The sequence below is a fragment of the Jaculus jaculus genome, chromosome 3 (assembly GCF_020740685.1).
Source record: "Jaculus jaculus isolate mJacJac1 chromosome 3, mJacJac1.mat.Y.cur, whole genome shotgun sequence".
In the NCBI taxonomy this organism is placed as follows: Eukaryota; Metazoa; Chordata; class Mammalia; order Rodentia; family Dipodidae; genus Jaculus; species Jaculus jaculus.
In genome coordinates, this window is record NC_059104.1 from 104,442,509 (window position 1) to 104,461,359 (window position 18,851).

Consider the following 18,851-nt stretch of genomic DNA (forward strand, 5'->3'; position numbering starts at 1 on the left):
TCCTAAACTGGTGTCTTTTAAAAACTGTTTTACTTTAAGCCGGGCACGGTGGCCCACGCCTTTAATCCCTGCACTCAGGAGGCAGAGGTAGGAGGATCACCGTGAGTTCAAGGCCACCCTGAGACTACATAGTGAATTCCAGGTCAGCCTGGGCTAGAGTGAGACCCTACCTCAAAAACAAACAAACAAACAAAAAACCTGTTTTACTGTATTTGATGTGTATGTAGTGTGTATGATCTGGATGTGCTTGTGCTATATGCACATGTGTGTGCTGATGTGCACACCCTGTGAGCATCGGTGCAGAGACCCGAGAAGGACGTTGAGTATTCTTTTTTTTTTAATTTTTATTAGCATTTTCCATGATTATAAAAAAAATCCCATGGTAATTCCCTCCCTCCCCCCACACTTTCCCCTTTGAAATTCCATTCTCCATCATATTTCCTCCCCATCACAATCATTGTACTTACATATATACAATATCAACTTATTAAGTACCCTCCTCCCTTCCTTTCTCTTCCCTTTATGTCTCCTTTTTAACTTACTGGCCTCTGCTACTAAGTATTTTCATTCTCACGCAGAAGCCCAGTTATCTGTAGCTAGGATCCATATATGAGGGAGAACATGTGTCTCTTGGCTTTCTGGGCCTGGGTTACCTCACTTAGTATAATACTTTCCAGGTCCATCCATTTTTCTGCAAATTTCATAACTTCATTTTTCTTTACCGCTGAGTAGAACTCCATTGTATTAATGTGCCACATCTTCATTATCCACTCATCAGTTGAGGGACATTTACCTGATTCCATTTCCCAGCTATTATAAATTGAGCAGCCATAAACATGGTTGAGCACATACTTCTAAGGAAATGAGATGAGTCCTTTGGATATATGCCTGGGAGTGCTATAGCTGGGTCATATGGTAGATCAATCTTTAGCTGTTTTAGGAACCTCCACACTGATGAGTATTCTATAACTCTTCTTTCCTTATTTCCCTGAGACAAAGTCTCCCACTAAACTGGAGCTTGCTGTTTTGTTGATCAGACTGGATGATCAGCAAACCCCTAGCAATTCTCCTGTTTCTGTCCCACCTCAGACCTGGGGTTACAGGTATGCATGGCCACACCTGGCTTTTTATGAGTGCTGGGGATCAAATTCAGGCTCTAATGTTTGCACAGCAAGCACTTATCCACTGAGGCATCTGCTCGGCCCTAAACTGCCCTTTGTCTCCTGTATTCACCTTAACCTTTCTTGGACGATACATTTGTCTTGCTGCTCTAGTGCCCAGGGTCCTCAAACACTCCCTTTTCCTGGCAACTCGGATAGAGAATGTGTTCCGCTCCAAAGACCTCCTGTCCTAGGATCACTTCTGTTCAGGCTGGACAGCATCTAGATTTACACAGTTTCTTTTCATCTCCTTGCCTTCATGACTCTCTCTGCCTAGAGTGTCTCACCCTCCATTATTCTGCTCCACCATCACCATGCCTAGTTCAAGCTCTACTTCCCCCATGAAACTCCTCTGACCAGACTTTTTCATTTTGAAGTTCTGGGGATGAACCAATGCTTCATGCATGCTAGATATGCTCAGACCTTTTCTTTTCCTTTTTTGGTTTTTCAAGGCAAGGTCTCACTGTAGCTCCTACCTCTACCTCCCAAGTGCTGGGATTAAAGGTGTGCGCCACCATGCCCAGCTCCTCAGACCACTTTTTTAAAATTAACTTTTTTTTTTTTTTTTTTTTTTGGTTTTTTGAGATAGGGTCTCACTCTAGCCCAGGCTGACCTGGTATTCACTAGGGAGTCTCAGGGTGGCCTTGAACTCACAGCAATCCTCCTACCTCTGCCTTCCAAGTGCTGGGATTAAAGGCATGTGCCACCACGCCCAGCAATTAACTTATTTTTTATTAACAACTTCCATGATTGTAAACAATATGGTAATGCCCTCCCTCCACCTTCCCCTTTCAGACTCCATTCTCCATCATATCCTCTCCCCCTCTCAATCAGTCTCTCTTTTATTTTGATGTTATGATCTTTTGCCTCCTGTTATGATGGTCTTGTGTAGGTAGTGTCAGGCACTATGAGGACATGGATATCCAGGCTCTTTTGTGTCTGGAGGATCACGTTGTAAGGAGTCCTACCCTTCCTTTGGCTCTTACACTCTGTCCGCCACCTCTTTCGCAATGGACCCTCCTCAGACCACTTTTGATTTGAATCTGTCTGAAATACTCATCCTCAGATAACATACAGCTCATTCCTGAATTCCTTTAGATGTGTGCTCAAATGTCATTTTCTACCTTTGGCCTTCTCTTATCACTCTTTTATTTTTATGTTTTGGCTTTTTGAGGTAGGGTCTCACTTTAGTCCAGGCTGACCTGGAATTCTCTGTGTAGCCTCAGGGTGGCCTTGAACTCATAGCATTCCTTCTACTTCTGCCTCCCAAGTGCTGGGAGTTAAGGTGTGCGCCACCGTGCCCGACCTTCTTATCACTCTTAAATGACGCTATTCCTTCATTCTAGCACTCTCAGGTCTCTGTCTGATTTATTTTTATTTTTTTCACTTCATGCATCATCATCTTGAATAGTCTATATTTACTTGTCTTTGTCTTTTTTCTTTTTCTTCCTTTATTTTATTTTATTTTTATTTCTTTATTTCAGAGAGAGAAATATACAGATATAGGCAGGTAGATAGAGAGAATGTGAGCGCCAAGGCTTCCAGCCACTGAAAACAAACTCCACATGCATGTGCCTCCTTGTGCATCTGACTTACGTGGGTCCTCGCGAATCGAGCCTCGAACCGGGGTCCTTAGGCTTCACAGGCAAGCGCTTAACCATTAAGCCATCTCTCCAGCACCCACCCCCTTTTTTGGAGATAGGGTCTCATGTAGCCTAGCCTTGCTTTGAACTCACTGTGTAGTAAAGGTTGACCATGAACTTCTTGATCCTTCTGTTTCTGCTTCCCCAGACTGTGATTATAAACAAGCACCATGACCCCAGGTTTATGTGGTACTGGGGATCGAACAGGAGATTTATACGTGCTAGAATGAGCTACATCCCAAGACCAACCTTTTTTTTTTTTTTTGGTTACTGCCTTATCCCAGAACCAAAAATATTGTCTGGCACAGTGTAGATGCTCAGTAAAAAACTGGCCAAGGCCTGGAGAGATGGTTTAGCAATTAAAGTGCTTTCCTACAAAGCCCAAGGGCCCAGGTTCAATTCTCCAGTACCCACATAAAGCCAGATGCATGTGGTGGTGCATGCATCTGGACTTCATTTGCAGTGGCTAGAGGCCCTGGCGTGCCCATTCTCTCTGTCTATCTGCCCCTCTCTCTCTCTCTCTCTCTTTCTCTTTCTCTCTGCTTGCAAATAAATAAAAATATTTTTTAAGAACTGACTGAGGACTAGGGAGATGGCTCAGTAAGAGTACTTGCCACGAGCATGAGGACTTGAGACTCCTGAGCTAGATCCCCAAGACTCACATAGACAGCTGGGCAGGGTCACACATGTTCATAACCCTAGTCCTATGGGGAATGGAGACAAGAGGAGCACTGAGGCTCACCAACACCACAGCTCCACATTCAGAGTGAGAGTCTGTTTCAAGGAAATGCATGGGTAAACAATAAAGGAAGGGCATTCTCCTTTGGTCTTCATGAGTGCACAGGCATGCACATCTACATATACATGTATATACACCAATACACACATACCCCACAGTATACATGAAAAAAAAAAACCTGGCTATGGGACTGGGTAGGTGGGGGGCAATGGCTTAGTTGTTAGTACTCACCATGCAAGAGTGAAGACTGGAGTTTGGATCCCTAGCACCCATGTCAAAACCCAATAGGTACAGTGGCCTGCTGATAATCCCAGCACTTGGGACATGGAAAGAGGGGGCCCCTGGGACAAGCTGAATAGCCAACTTAGCAAACCCTACATTCAAGTGAGAAAGCATGCCTCAGTAAATAAGGTGGAGTAACTGAGGAAGATACTTGATGCCAAATTCTAGCCTCTCCACACACATGCACATGCGCACCCACACCCATGCAAACATACACATATGCATGCAAATCAATGCATGTACACATGTAGAAAAAAACTGGCTGAATGAGTGAATCTTTTTAAAATTCAAAGGTTAAGCTGGACATGATACATGCCTATAACCTCACCACTGGGGAGGTTGAAGCAGGAAGATCAGGAGTCCAAGACCATCTTTGGCTACCTAGTGAATTTAAAAAAATTATTTATTTATTTGAGAGAGAGAGAGAGGCAGATAGAGAAACAGAGAGGGAGAAAATGGGTGCACCAACGCCTTCAGCCACTGCAAGTGAACTCCAGACACATGCGCCCCCTTGTGCATCTGGCTAGGAAATCAAAGTTGGATCCCTAGGTTTCACAGGCAAGTGTCTTAACCACTAAACCATCTCTCCAGCTCTACCTAGTGAATTTTTTTTAATTTTTTTTATTATTTATTTATTTATTTGAGAGCAACAGACACAGAGAGAAGGACAGATAGAGGGAGAGAGAGAGAATGGGCGCGCCAGGGCTTCCAGCCTCTACAAACGAACTCCAGACGTGTGTGCCCCCTTGTGCATCTGGCTAACGTGGGACCTGGGGAACTGAGCCTCGAACTGGGGTCCTTAGGCTTCACAGGCAAGCATTTAACCGCTAAGCCATCTCTCCAGCCCTACCTAGTGAATTTTAAACCAGCATGTGCTATGTGGGATCCTCTCTTAAAATAACAGACAAATAGATAAATAATTAAATAAGATTCAGAGATCTAAGCCAGGCCTGGTATCTCAACTCCTTGGGAGGCTGAGGCAGGAGGATCACAAGCTCAAGGCCTACCTGGGCTATGGAGAGTTCAAAGCTAGCCTGATAATTTCTTGAGATTTTATCTCAAATAAAAACAATTTTTTTTTTTTTTGAGGTATGGTCTTGCTCTAGCCTAGGCTCACCTGGAATTCACTATGTAGTCTCAGGCTGGCCTCCAACTCATGGCGATCTTCCTAGCTCTGCCTTCCAAGTGCTGGGATTAGAGGTGTGTGCCACCATTCCTGGCATAAAAACAAAGTTAATAAAAAAAATTTAAAAAGTCTATGGACAGCTGAGCTGGTAGCTCACATCATACTTCTCCCAGCACGCAGGAGGCAGAGGTAGGAGGACCTTTGCAAGTAGAAGGCCAGCCTGGTCTACATAGCAAGTTCCAGGCCAATCAGGGCTACATAGCAAGACCATGTCTCAAAAAAAGAACTATGAGCTGGGTGTGGTGGCGCACACCTGCAATCCCAGCACTCGAGAGGCAGAGGTAGGAGAATTGCAGTAAGTTCAAGGCCATCCTGAGACTACATGGAGAATTCCAGGTCTGCCTGGGCTAGAGTGAGACCCTACCTCAAAAAAACAAAACAAATCTTTGCCAAGCAGCTATTATATGTCATTATGTGTCAAGTCCTATTCTTTGAACAAAGATTGAAGAACTGACAGTTACCATTCACTATGTGTACCACCACAGAGGCAAGAAACAAGACTTGAGAAAAGAATAGTAAAAGTAAGACAGAGAATTTGACATTAAGGGACAGAGTACACAGGGTGAATGTGATACAATGGGTGAAAGAAGGAGAAACACGGCAGAATAGTGAGAGACTAAGAGAGGATGTTGTCAAAGTTGCCACCAGATGGTAGTGCTTAATTAAACTGTGCCAAAGCAGATATGCAGATATATTTTACATGAATTTCTTTCAAACCATATTTCAAGTTGTCTGCCAGCTATTTTGTAGTTGAAACTTAGATAAAGACAGCGACATCTGGTGGATATCTTGGAAGTGACCCTTGAGGTTCTCTACTAGGAAAACACAGTAAAGGCACCAGTGCTTCTGCACACAAATCATCACAAGCCACCTCATTATTAATTACACCAGCAAGACAAACAAATAAAAAACTTTTTTTTTGAGCTGGGTGTGGTGGCACATGCCTTTAATCCCAGCACTCAGGAGGTCTAGGAGTATCGCCTTGAGTTCAAGGCCACTCTGAGAATACATAGTGAATTCCAGGTGGGCCAGAGCTAGAACGAGACCCTACCTCAAAAAACCAAAAGAAAAAAGGGCTGAAGGGATGGCTTAGTGGTTAAGGCATTTGCCTGAAAAGCCAGAGGACCAAGGGGGTGCTCACGTCTGGAGTTCGTTTGCGGTGGCTGGAGGTCCTGGCGCACCCATTCTCTCTCTCTCTCCTTCTTTCTCTGTCAAATAAATAAATAAATAAATGTTTTTAAAAAAGAAAAAAAATGAAGTCCAAGCACCCTTAGAATTCTTTCCTTGTAGTGGGAACTTATTTTTAATGTGCATGTCTTTTCAAATAATTTTAAATTACTTCTTTTATTTTTAAAAATATGATTTCTTTATTTGAGAAGAGGGAGAAAGGGAGAAAGACAGAATGAGAATGGGCATGCACCAGGGCCTTCTGCCTTTGTGCATCTGGCTTTACATGGGTACTAGGGAATTGAACCTCGGCCAGCCGGCTTTGCAAGTAAGCACATTTAACACCTGAGCAATCTCTCCAGCCCAAATTACTTACTATTAGTGCGAGGAGTGGGTCAACCTAAATGTCCAACAATATAAAGAACTGGTCAAAAAATTGTAGCCAAGCTCGGCATGAGGGTGCACGCCTCTAATCCCAGCTGTGAGCTCAAGGCCACCCTGAGACTACATACTGAATTCCAAGTCAGCATGGACTAGAGTGAAATCCTACTCAAAAAATTATAGCCAATGGGCTGAAGAAATAGATGGCTTAGCAGTTAAGGTGCTTGCCTGCAAAGCCTAAGGATCCAGGTTTAATTCCCCAGTACTCATATTAGCCAGATGCACAAGGTGGCACATGTGTGTGGAGTTCTTTTGCAGGTCTGGAGGCCCTAGTGCACCCGTTCTCTCTCTCTCTCAAACATGTAAATAAATAAAATGTTTTTTAAAAAATTATAAGCCAGACATTGTGGTGCATGCTTTTAATCCCAGCACTTGGGAGGCAGAGGTAGGAAGATTACCATGAGTTCATGGCCACCCTGAGAATACATAGTGAATTCCAGGTCAGCCTGGACTAGAGAGTAAGATCCCACCTTGAAAAAAATCAAAGCAAAATTATAGCCAAAGGGCTGGAGAGGTGGATCATCAGTTAAGCACTGGCCTACAAAGCCTAACAACCCAGGTTTGATACCCCAGTACCCATGTAATGCCAGATGCACAGGTGGCATGCATCTGGAGTTCATTTGCAGTGGCTAAAGGTCTTGGCATGTCTATTTTCTCTTGTCTTTCTTCTCTCTCTCTCTCTGCTTGCAAATAAATAAATAAATAAAATATTTTTAAAAAATTATAGTCAGCCAGGCATGGTGGCTCACGCCTTTAATCCCAGCACTTGGGAGGCACAGGTAGGAGGAGGAGGATCACCATGACACTACATGGTGAATTCCAGGTTAGCCAGGGCTAGAGTGAGACCATACCTTAAAAAAAAAAAATACAGCCAATCTGGGCATAACCATATATCAGTAATCCCAGCATTTTGGCGGCTGAGGCTGGAAGATTGCCTCAAATTTGAGCCAAGCCTGAGTGACATAGTGAGTTTAAAACCAGCCTGGGAAATACAACAAACCCTTGTCTCACCTCTCTTTCCTCCCAATTATAGCACTACAATGTTTCCCAAACATTTTCCTCCTATTTAAAATAACTTTATAGCCGGGCATGGTGGTGCACGCCTTTAATCCCAGCATTCAGAAGGCAAAGTTAGGAGAATTGCCATGAGTTTGAGGCTATCCTGAGGCTATACAGTGAGTTCCAGGTCAGCCTGGGCTAGAGTGAGACCCTACCTTGAAAAACCAAAAAAAAAAAAAAAACCCAATAATTTTATATTAATGAACTTGAAGTGAGGGCTGGAGAGATGGCTTAGTGGTTAAGGTGCTTGCCTGGGAAACCTCAGGACCCATGATCAACTCTCCAGATCCCATATAAGCCAGATGTACAAAGGTAAGGCAAGCACAAGGTCACACATGTCCACTAGGTGGTGCAAATGTCTGGGGTTCAATTTCAGTAGCTGAGGCACTGGTGCCAATTCTCCCCCCCCCCCCAAATAATATAAAAACTTGAAGAGAAACAAAATCAAAGTTTGCCCATAACATGGTCTCATGTAAAACATCTAAAAACAAGAAAAAATTGGAAGAATATATCCTAAAATACTAAGAGTTTGCTTATGGATGGGAGTTTTGTGGGTTAATTTTTAATTTCATTTCTTTTTTTTTTTGTTTTGTTTTTGTTTTTTTGAGGTAGGGTCTCACTCTGGTCCAGGCTGACCTGGAATTAACTCTGTCATCTCAGGGTGGCCTTGAACTTATGGCGATCCTCCTACCTCTGCCTCCTGAGGGCTGGGATTAAAGGTGTGTGCCTGGCTAATTTTATTTCTTTTTAAAAATATTTTATTTACTTATTTGAGAGAGAGAGAATGGGCACACCAGGACCTCTAGCCACTGCAAACAAACTCCAGACACATGTGACTCCTCCTAGTGCATCTGGCTTATGTGGGTCTGGGACACTGAACCACTGTCCTTAGGCTTCGCAGACAAGTGCCTTAACCACTAAGCTATCTGTCCAGCCCCAGTTTTTATTGTTGTAATCTTAGTTTGCAACAGTTCTGATTTACTCTGTAATGAACATCCATTATTTTAGAATAAACTTTCTTTATTTTTAAAAATGAATATTTCTAATTAATTATGAGGTTTAAACCTCTGCTTGGTTTTATCAATTCTAGAACTTAGCAATGAATCAAAGCTCAAGTGAGCTAGAATTTCCACAAGGAGAAGCAAATAAAGAAGGTAAATCTTTTATTCCAGGATCTGAGTCCTGAGCAAGCAATTTCTCAGCTGTAGAAATCCCAGTAATGTTATCACATGCCTCTCAATAGTACACCAGAAACTTACAGAAGGTTCTGATGGCAGCAGGGAGTTACAGTATCTCATAACCACTTGAGTCCCCATCTTCTAAGTTCCGAGAAGAGCAGAACCAGGGCCACCTTAAAATAGGAAGAGATGTGCAAATACACAGAAGGAGGAAAACTTCTAAAGCTGAACCAATTGAGGTGAAATCAGGACCCTCCCCTAAACCTACCAACTTAAGTCTTATCAAAGTGCCAGACATAGGGCCTTGGTTAAGAGAAATATAGTGTCATATGCTGTAATCATAACAGGACCATTTCAGTGGCATTTTAAAACCAAGTTCCTTGGTTTTTATAGGAATAAGGAGCAATGTTTCCTTACTCTTTTTTTCTCTCACTTCTTTCCTTCCTTTCTCCCTTCCTTCCTTCTTTCTTTTGCTTTCCTTTTTTCCGAGGCATGGTCTCACTCTAGCCCAGGCTAACCTGGAATTCACTAAGTAGTTTTCTCAGGCTGGCCTTGAACTCGTAGAGATCCTCCTACCTCTGCTTCCTGAGTGCTGAGATTATAAAGGCATGTACTACCACGCCCGGCCCCTTTCCAGTCTTTTCTATACATGTTAATGATTACTGGATGTTATTCTGAAGATAACCAGAAGAAATACTATGGGTTTATCCTTGTGGCTCAATAGATAAAGTGCCTGTTTAGCATGCATAAAGCCCCTTAGGTGTATCCTCAGCATCACATAAAACTGGCATACTGGCACGCACCTTTAACCCCAACACTTGGGAAGCAGAGATTGAGAAGGGTTAGAATAAGACAGCCAGGTAGCCCAGGCTGGTTTGAAATTTACTATGTAGCTGAGAATGGACTGGAACTTCCCATCCTCTTGCCTCCATCTCCTTAAATACTTGAGATTACAGGCCTGCAATACCATTCCCAGCTCAGTGTTTATAATTCTAACTCAGAATTTGTATACAGAATTTTAAGCTTGCCAATTGTTATCTACAGCCTTTATTTGACCCTCATAACAAATAACTCTTAGAAAGAGTTGTGGTTTTTTGTTTTTGTTTTTAATCTTCAGTTGACTTAGAAAGCAGGCTAGCGAGTTGCTCTGCTGACCAGTGGTGAAAGCAGTCCTCCAGCCCGCCTCTTTCCAACCCACTTGTCCTTAACTGTGTCTGGGCCCACGAACGAACAGAACGTCACGAAAATGGTGATAGCAACAGTCAGTATTCGACTGCGTTCTAAGTAAAGTTGCAGCTGCTGTAAATTCTCAGACACTGTATGACAAGGTCAATTCTATTATCGCCAACTTTAATTTGCTCTGAGATTCCATTTTCAGTACTCTGCCAGAATCACCTCTCTTAAGAACTAAAGGACAGGTAGAGAGATATTTGTGCATCGCTGGTGGTCTCCAATCTTCGAAAGTTTGAAGCAACCAACGTCTGCACATTAGGACTCTAACCTTTCTCCTCCTTTCCCCATCCTTGCTCCTCGGCATCGCCAGTTTCGGCCTGGATGGCACCGTTCAGCACCTACCTCTCAGATCATCAGCCTGGCGTTCAGCATCTCGGTCCTCAGCCCTTCTCGGCTTAGCTAGCACTTGTTCAGGCTTCGCCACGCGTTCACGCTGCCATGGTGACTGAGCGTCGCCTGCCAACCCCGGCCAGATTTGCCCCGCCCCCTGCCATCCAGCCCCGCCCCCTGCCGTCCGGCATCCGCCTTCTAACTGCCGGAACCAGACGACAACCCCAGGCTCCGCCCCACCCCCACGGTCCCGCGGCCGCGCCCGCGGCGCCAGTCTCCGCCTTAAAGGGCGTGCAGGCCATGTCAGCGGGCTGGGCCTCAGACTCGCCTGTACACTGGGCGGAGACGTGCTGCAAAAATACCCAGCCCCAGGAAACACACCAGGTCTGTTTATCATGCCTTTTATTGGTTCTAACGGTTCCGCACAGTCGAGAGCTAACAGTGCAGCAAGGGGAGTTTCCTGACCTCTCTAGGCTGTTATATCGACGACAACTTGAAGTCCTTGAGGCCAGTGGCTGGAGAAGGCTTCCACTATGTCTTAGTCCTTGCCCCTATCTGTCTGATTAGGTCTGGAACCCTTGACCCAGGTACTAAGCACATTGCCCAAGCCAGCCCTGGGCTGTGTGCAAAAGCTCAGCAAGCTTTCCCAGAGCACTTCCTTTTCAATTTTGGAATTCAAAGTGTTTTAAGAGGGATACCATTAGCTGGGAGGCTGGGGCAGGAGGATCAGGTGTTCAAGGCCAGCTTCAGCTATATAGTAAGTTCCAGGCCAGCCCGGACTATATGAGATCCTGTCTCAAAAAACAAAAACAGGGCAAAACAAAATCAAAAGGTACCATTAGGAAGCCCGGTGTGGTGGCGCAAGCCTTTAATCCCAGCACTCTGGAGACAGAGGTAAGAGGATCGCTATGAGTTCAAGGCCACCCTGAGACTACATAGTGAATTCCAGGTCAGTGTGGGCTACAGCAAGACCCTATTTCAAAAACAAAACAAAACAAACAAACAAACAAGGTACCATTAAATAAAGTGAAACAAGAGCAGCCACAGTACATATAAGGTTCCTGCTGCACTTGAGGGCCCAGTCAAAGATGACCTTTTTGACACTATTTCTTGTAGAACCCCATCCACCCATCACTAACCTAAGCACAGCTGCAAGCTAATGGTGGCAAATAAAACAGACCTAAGGAAGATAGTAGGAGCACCCACAATTCCAGGGGCTCTGGTGTCCTTTAAGCGTAAAACATAGCCAATGTCCCTGGCCTACTGCCCAAAGATGTAGATTGTCCCCACAGGAATAGTGGTAAAATGACGCAGTGTCGGGCCTCCTCCCAAGGCTCACACCAGGGTCCCATTCTTGCTGTCATACTGAGGTGCTGTGTGTGGAAAGTGAAGGGTAGCATACTCTGTAGCAGTTGCTAAATGCAGGTGTTTCACCTCACTGGCAGAGCGTGGCTGCATTCTGCTGTACACTTGAATGTCCGCATAATGTAAGTTACTGTCTTCTGGTGTGAAGTTCAGACTCCTCTTTTGAGGTATAGGCTGCTGTAACACTCGCTCATACATTGGTCCTGTGTTTTCATGGCCCTGGAAGGAACAGATATAGACTTAAGGGAGATTCTTCAGGCCAGTAGGACTGACAGTGTTTTGTTTTGCTCCTTTGGTTGACAGAGTAGGCCTGGTAACACTAGAACATTTCTCAGATTACTAAAATGTATCTGTCATGGTAAAACAAACAAACAACAACAAAAACCTGAAATCCCACAACTGAGTAGTCCCGAGAGAGGACAGGCCTGTCATTACCTTCGTGCCATTGTGCCGCAGCTGTTGCTGCTGCTGTTTCAATGTGCTCAATGTGGGTCTTGCTCTGCTCCCTGTGGGGAAGAAATCCAACTTAAATCTATTCTCTCTTCCTTTTCTCTATTAAACTATTGGGGTGGGCTTCTAATGAATCTCCCTCCTTCTATTCCCAGCTCTTCCACTTCTACTCTTCCTATATTCAAATGCTTTCCCATCATAAATGATCCAGTACATTCATAAATCTGGCTGTAATATCCTCCATGTTTACTGCTCACCAATCCCTTAAACATAGTTCTATAAATATTATTATTATATTCTATGCTAGGCTCTGGGCCACGTTCAGAAGATAGAAAGATGAGTGGATTGTTTCCTCTGCCTTGTGGAGTTTACAGTCTTTGGGGGAGATGACTAAGTCAACAAAATATTACCACAATGCACTGAGTGGTAAAGAGCTCAGCTACACCCGTGGGCCACTTTTTGTCAAGCCAGTCCCCCCAACCTGTCTCTACATAAGTTAACTCCTCTGTCTAAAACATCTTCCTCCACTGACTTGTGAACTTGATATCATTCCTTTGGCATCAGTGTTTTCTCTCATTCTCCCACAGTACAAGTGTATGTCTTTCAGCATAAGTAGGTTGTATTATTTACTTATTTGAATCTGCCTCTCATCCTTGATTTTTAGCTCTTCCAGAGCTGTGACCATAAATCTTTCCCCTTATGCCTCTCTTTGTGGGACATCACAGAGTAAATCACTTACAATTTAAGTGCTGAGTTGTGTTTTCTGGGTAAATGAAAGAATGAGCAACCAATTTGGCCACTCTGAAGAGACGGGAAAGGTAAGGTCCCCAGGTTCTGGTCTGGCCTGAACCCCAATAAAGATTGTCTTTGTTGTATGGTTTTCATTTGTCTTGTCTAAGACCACTCTTCTTTCCTACCCTTATGCCCTTTCCAAGGATGCTGTTCTATTGTCTTCTCGAATTTCCCTTTCCCCTCCATTCCCTCCCTTTCTTAGTTACCTGTTTTGTTTTCCTTCTGAAAAGTTGATGGGCAGCTCCTGTGGTAGGAAAAACAAATCACCCATGTGCAAGAGCTCTCGCCTCTATCTTCCCTCTATCATTTGCTTTGCAGTTTCCTTCAGATTCTGGGATGACCTTTCCCCACTTCCCCAAAGATCCACTCTGTGCCAGATTCAGCCTGAAAGCATTTGTCAAGGGTACCACACGTCTCCCAAATAGATGGTTCTGGAAAATGGAGTGGTAAAAATGACATAACCAAACCCAAAATACAGTTTTAGGAAACCCGATACTACATGCCAGGAATGAAACTGGCTTGAGGGCTATTCTGGGATTGTCTAACAAGTTAATCCCAGTAGAGAGTAAGAGAAACTTGCCAAGGTATGGGATATATTCCTGGATCCAGAGGCTGTCTTGCTTCTTCAGTGGTATTTTGGAAGGGGGTGGGGGAAGCAGGGTAATCTTTGTCTTCCTGGGACTTTCATACTGGGAATCATAGAAACTGCAACAAACAGGGCTAAGAAGGCCCTCAAGGCTCTTTTCCAGTAAGTGGCCACCTTCCTTGCTTCCCTGTTTTAATTAACATAGAAAGTGAGAGATATTTAACCTTTAATGTCCTTTGGAACAGTCTATCTACAGAACAGGAAGCGCTGAATTTAGTGAGTGACTCAGCTAGCTTGCCCCTGGGGTCCTGATGGAGCCCTGTGTCTACGTGATTGTCAACAGTCTGATGCTTAGAGAAATACTTGTCTGAGGAAATAGGCTGAATAGTTTGAGACTTACTCCAGATGCTTTTTTGTCCTAGTACATTTCCAAATCTCACCAGAGCTAACCCTGTCTGTCTGATTATGCCTCCCCACAGAAAGTTTCCTTCTCTTAGAAATGACATAGAGAGAGGTATGTGTGTGTGTGTGTAGGGGGGGGGGTTAGGGGGTTAGTCTAACCATTACGACTCTTACTGTAGAAAAAAAAATTCAGAATTTTCCATCCACATGTGATAAAGAACTGTGCTTTGGAGTGATTTTTCCCCCCTCTTTGGTTTTTCAAGATAGGGTTCCGATCTAGCCCAGGCTGACCTGGAATTCACTATGTAGTCTCAGGGTGGCCTCAAACTCACGAAAATCCTCCTACCTCTGCCTCCTGAGTATTGGGATTAAAGGCATATGCCACTTTGCCCAGCTGTGATTTTAGTTTTGAGACGACTTGCCGAGTATGGAGGAGTTAATTTTCTTCCAAGCACCACAGGTGGTTCAGCAGGCAACTAACTTCTGCATCTTTTAAGTTCCCCCTCTGCTACTTCAGTTTTTGCTTTGTGTTATGACTATCTCATCAGAGTATTACACAGGAACTAGAGAGTCTTATGTAGGAACTGGAGAATCTTCCAATGTTCTGCCTGTGGTCACCCCTTCTTTCCTATTTACTTCTCTTTAAGTACATAGAGAAAATATTAATTCTAAAATACATGATTGGGGCTGTCCAGTTTTAGAGAGCAGTCAGTTCCCAACCTGGATCTTGTACAGTGTCTGGACACAATCCAAAGTATTCATAGGTGACAGATTTATTTTTAAATCAGAATTAAAGAAACTAAATGGGTAGCCTCCCATAGTGATAGTAGAAATAAAAATTGGTACAATTCTTATAGAATGCAATTGGCAATAAGTATAAAAAGCCTTAAACAGAAATGTGTGTTCTCTCTGATACAGCAATCTCACCTCCTTATAATCACACATAGCAAATATATTAACTGTGATATTCTTTACAATTTCAAAAATAGGAAATACTATGAATGTCCATCATTTTCTGATTGATGAAATAAATAGCAATATACAGTTAGTGGTAAACTAGATAGCCACTTACAAAAAGATGCTGGAAAAACACCTAAGGCATGGAAATTTTTGCTGTTTATTCAGCTAATAGAGATATGCTTTGAGATAAAACTATACTCTTAAAAATAATATGGAAAGACACTAAAATGTTCCTGTCATCTCTTATATTTGCTTTTATTTTATTCATTTTTTAAATTAGGTAGACAATTTTTTTATATTTTTATTTTATTTCTTTATTTGAGAGAAAGAAGAGGAGAGAGAGAAGGAGGGAGGGGGAGGGAGAGAATAGATGCGCCAGGGCCTCCAGCCACTGCAAACGAACTCCAGACACATGTGCCACCTTGTGCATCTGGCTTACATGGGTCCTGAGGAATCAAAGCTAGGTCCTTTGGCTTTGCAGGCATGCACCTTAACCACTAAGCCATCTCCCCAGCCCATAATTGCTTTTAAAATGATCTGCTTTGGGTATTTTCCAAATTTCCTATACTGAATGCTTACTACTTTTGTATCAAAAACAATAGTAAAGAGTATTTTCCAAGAAAAATGTTCAACTGTCATTACATCTTTAAGTTTGGAGTTTTATTGAAATAACAAGAAACAGAACATGACAACTTTTATTCAATCCTACTATACTTTAAGAAGAAACACTAAGCTGGCCATGGTGGCTCATGCCTTTAATCACAGCACTAAGAAGGCAGAGGTAGGAGGATCACCATGAGTTTGAGGCCATCCTGAGACTACATAGTGAATTCCAGGTGAGCATGGGCTACAGGGAGATAGTACCTCAGAAAACAAAACAAGACAAAAAAAAAAAAAAGATTTTGATTAGAATGTATGTCACTGTATCTTTAGAAATGGGCTCTAGAGTCAAACTGACCATTTCCAACTAATTGAGACTTTCAGCAGGCCTTTAATGTTTCTGGGCCTCCATTGTCTTATTAATGAAATGAGGATTATAATGGAATATAAATATTATGGGACTGTTGTGAGGATTAAATAAAATAGTACAAGCCGAGTGTGGTGGCGCATTACTTTAATCCCAGCACTCGGGATGCAGAGGTAGGAGGATTGCCGTGAGTTTGAGGCCTCCCTGAGACTACATAGCAAATTCCAGGTCAGCCTGAGCTAGTGAGACCCTACCTTGAAAAACCAATATATATATACATACACACACACACACACACACATATATATATACATATATATATACACACACACACATATACATATATATTTATACACACACATAGATATATGTATATATAATAGTACAAGATATAAGCATGAGTACTGATATAAATTCATCATCAGTAAAAGGAAGGGACCAGGCCAGAGGTGCTAGTTCATGCCTATAATCCCAGCACTCAGGAGGTAGAGGCAGGAGGATCGCAACAAGTTCCAGGGCAGCCTTGGTCAAAACAGTGAGGTCCAGGCCAGCCAGAGCTACATAATGAGACTCCTTCCCAGAAAGATAAAATAAAGAAAACAGGGACCAAATTTTATTTTATTACTATCATCTGCAGCTATCACTGGGTCTGGTACATCATACCTGTCCAATAAGTATTTATTTAATAAATGAATGACTGAATAGTAGGGGCCAGACTAGAATCCAATGTATTGACTCCAAAACCCATGTGCTTGCCAATGAAACTCATTTGTTTCTCTAAATAGGATGTTTATTTGGGATTTGCTCCAGACACAAATGGTAAAGCTAAAAGAAGTAGGATAAAACTGGGCTCAGGAAGTGGTGAGGAAAACTCTGGGGAAAAAGAAAAAAAACTTACAATACTACGAATAATTTATCTTGAGTGTTTTTTTTTAACTATACTTTTGCTCTTCCAAACAAATCTTTGGGCTTGTAAATGGCTTAGTGGTTATAAGCACTTGCAAGGTTTGCCAGCCTGGTGTCATTCCCCTAAATCCAGGTGCACAACAAAGTGGTGTTTGCATCCGGAGTTCATTTGCAATGGCAAAAGGCCCCATACTCCCCCTCTCACACTTCCCAAATAAATAAATAAATAAAATACTTCAAAAAAAAACCCTCTATGATCTAAACAACAAAGGCGCATTAATCTATATTTTACATGTGAGGATGCAAAGCAACTACAAGACTACTGGAGTTAGTATAGCAAATAAATGGGAAAGTTATATTCACATAGTCCATGGACAGTCTCCTTCTCACTTCCGCCCTTTCAAACAAACATTTGTTCAAAGTTGGTTTGCTCAATCTGCGATTACACCTGTGATTACATCGTGTGGAAAGTGCGGACTTTGAAGTCAGGCGGGTGTGGGTTGAAATCCTGGTTTACCTGCTAGGTTGCCAGGCATGTGATATGAGGGAAGCTAGTTAATTCCTCAGCTTTGGCTTTCTGACCTTCTGGAAGGAGGGAGAAGTAGTAAGACCACCTATAGAAGTGCAAGGAAAATTCACCGATTCTGCAAAGTGCTGGTGATAAAAACCGGTCAAATGCTACAATTATTTTCCATGGAAGAAGGGAAGGGAGCGGCAGGGACAGGAAGCAAGAGGAGAGAGAAAAAATGTCCGTTTACCATTCCAGCCTGTTCTGGACACTCTACAGACAGCTGGCTTGGCTGTGTTTCCTAAGGTGTCCTGTGAGCCCGGAAGGAGGTGGGACCAGGAGGTGCCAGGCGGAGGAAGGTGGCAGTGGAAGGCACTGCCTCTAGGGTCTCTGATTCTCGGGGTGCCATGTCCACCCACAGAGACGGTCCCCTGCACCCTCCCACCCTACTCACCAGCTTCCTCCGCAGCACAGCCGGTTTCCCATGGTGCTCTGAGTCCCAGGGAGCCCAGCTGTTTTTCGGCATAAAGAGGCTTGCGCATTTCCTGGTTCCCGGTTCAGCTTTCGGTGGCGGCTCCCTGGGAGACTGTCAAGTGTCAGATTTCAACCTGGCAGGTTGGACTTTGGAAGCCACCTGGTGGAATGATTCCCAGGTGACTGTTCCCAGCCAAAGGGTAGAACGACACACATGGGCTCCAGGTGAGAGTGATCTCACCTTTGGGATTTGGAATTTCTTTTGATGAAGCCAAAAACTTTGAGCTTCAATTAAAAAAGTAACTTGAGATAGAAAAGGACTCCGGGTTTCCTTAGGAAATGTTTCTTCACTACTTCACCCTGTCTTTGAAATACGTACTACATAATGGAGTAAATAATTTTCTCTTGTGTTTGTCCAGCACACTTGGGTTCGAGATTCACTGTCAAGGTAATCTCTACCTTTCTTGTTTGTGATCTGTCTAGAATCTGGGTTTAAATACTAGATGCTCTTGGAACCCGAAATTTGATGAAATGCATTCCTTTTATATTCTTTCTTGCTATTGAAGTTAATGGGGGCAATTTGCTTCACCTTTTAGGTCTAGGTTTCTAGAACCATGAAACATAAGAACTGAATGTATTATCTAATCCTTTCTTGTATAAACCATATGATCCTATGACTGGAGTGGCCTCAGCACTCCTTGAGCACTTACTGTCACCTCCTCCTGGCTTTTACTTCAATGACCTAAAGTTGTATTCCCCACTCAGCACACCTAGAAGGTAGCTGTTGAAATGGGCTCTGGGAGAATCTTTGAAACTGGTAATTCTCATCTTCACTGCTCTCATCAAATCTTTAGTGTCTGCCTGGGATCCTCATACTCAGTCCTGCACTCCCTGGACTCTGAACTCCTCCCCAACTTAGGAAATAAGACTGTGATGGTTAAGGGAAATGTACACACGTAAAGCTCTAGTCCAGGGCCTGGCGCATGGGATGCTGTCAGGAAGTTTTAGTAATTCATTAAAATT

The 18,851-nt window shown here is 43.2% G+C and overlaps 3 protein-coding genes across 6 annotated transcripts in view; 1 reads left to right on the forward strand and 2 right to left on the reverse strand.

Moving 5' to 3' along the window:
* The window catches only part of Dixdc1 (DIX domain containing 1), a 103,376-nt gene extending 92,925 nt beyond the window's left edge, over positions 1–10,451 (reverse strand). Inside the window, exon 1 of the mRNA XM_045144925.1 lies at positions 10,431–10,451. The gene's annotated coding sequence lies outside the window, so the exon portion shown is untranslated. The remainder of the gene's footprint in view (positions 1–10,430) is intronic.
* Positions 1–18,851, forward strand: part of Cryab (crystallin alpha B) — a 36,239-nt gene that overhangs the window by 6,120 nt on the left and 11,268 nt on the right. The window contains exon 1 of one of the 3 annotated variants that reach the window (XM_045144929.1): positions 10,784–10,802. The exons of 1 other annotated variant lie outside the window; for it this stretch is intronic. Coding sequence is in view for 1 of the 2 variants with exons in the window: in XM_045144927.1 (XP_045000862.1) it covers positions 18,043–18,053 (11 nt within the window). In the remaining variant the exon portion in view is untranslated. Of the gene's footprint in view, positions 1–10,783; positions 10,803–17,938; positions 18,054–18,851 lie in introns of those variants that run through there. One more of the 3 variants, XM_045144927.1, reaches the window with a different exon arrangement.
* C3H11orf52 (chromosome 3 C11orf52 homolog) lies at positions 11,311–18,043 on the reverse strand. 2 transcript variants are annotated; one of them, XM_004666482.2, is made up of 4 exons: positions 17,809–17,958; positions 13,232–13,269; positions 12,219–12,289; positions 11,311–12,002 (listed from the first exon to the last, which is right to left on the reverse strand). In XM_004666482.2, exons 1-4 carry the CDS (start codon positions 17,838–17,840, stop codon positions 11,754–11,756), a joined length of 390 nt encoding a protein of 129 aa, XP_004666539.2. In that variant the 5' UTR covers positions 17,841–17,958; the 3' UTR covers positions 11,311–11,753. The 2 variants fall into 2 exon arrangements, with proteins under 2 accessions (XP_004666539.2, XP_045000865.1); XM_045144930.1 differs by lacking the exons at positions 12,219–12,289; positions 13,232–13,269 and having other exon boundaries at positions 17,809–18,043.

Coding starts and splice junctions, on each gene's coding strand:
- C3H11orf52 (XM_004666482.2), bottom strand. CDS start 17,840: ATGGGAAACCGGCTGTGCTGCGGAGGAAGCTG. Junction 12,290..13,231: donor TCAGAAGGAAAACAAAACAG/GTAACTAAGAAA, acceptor TCTTCCCCACAG/GGAGCAGAGCAAGACCCACA. Junction 12,003..12,218: donor TGCGGCACAATGGCACGAAG/GTAATGACAGGC, acceptor TGTTCCTTCCAG/GGCCATGAAAACACAGGACC.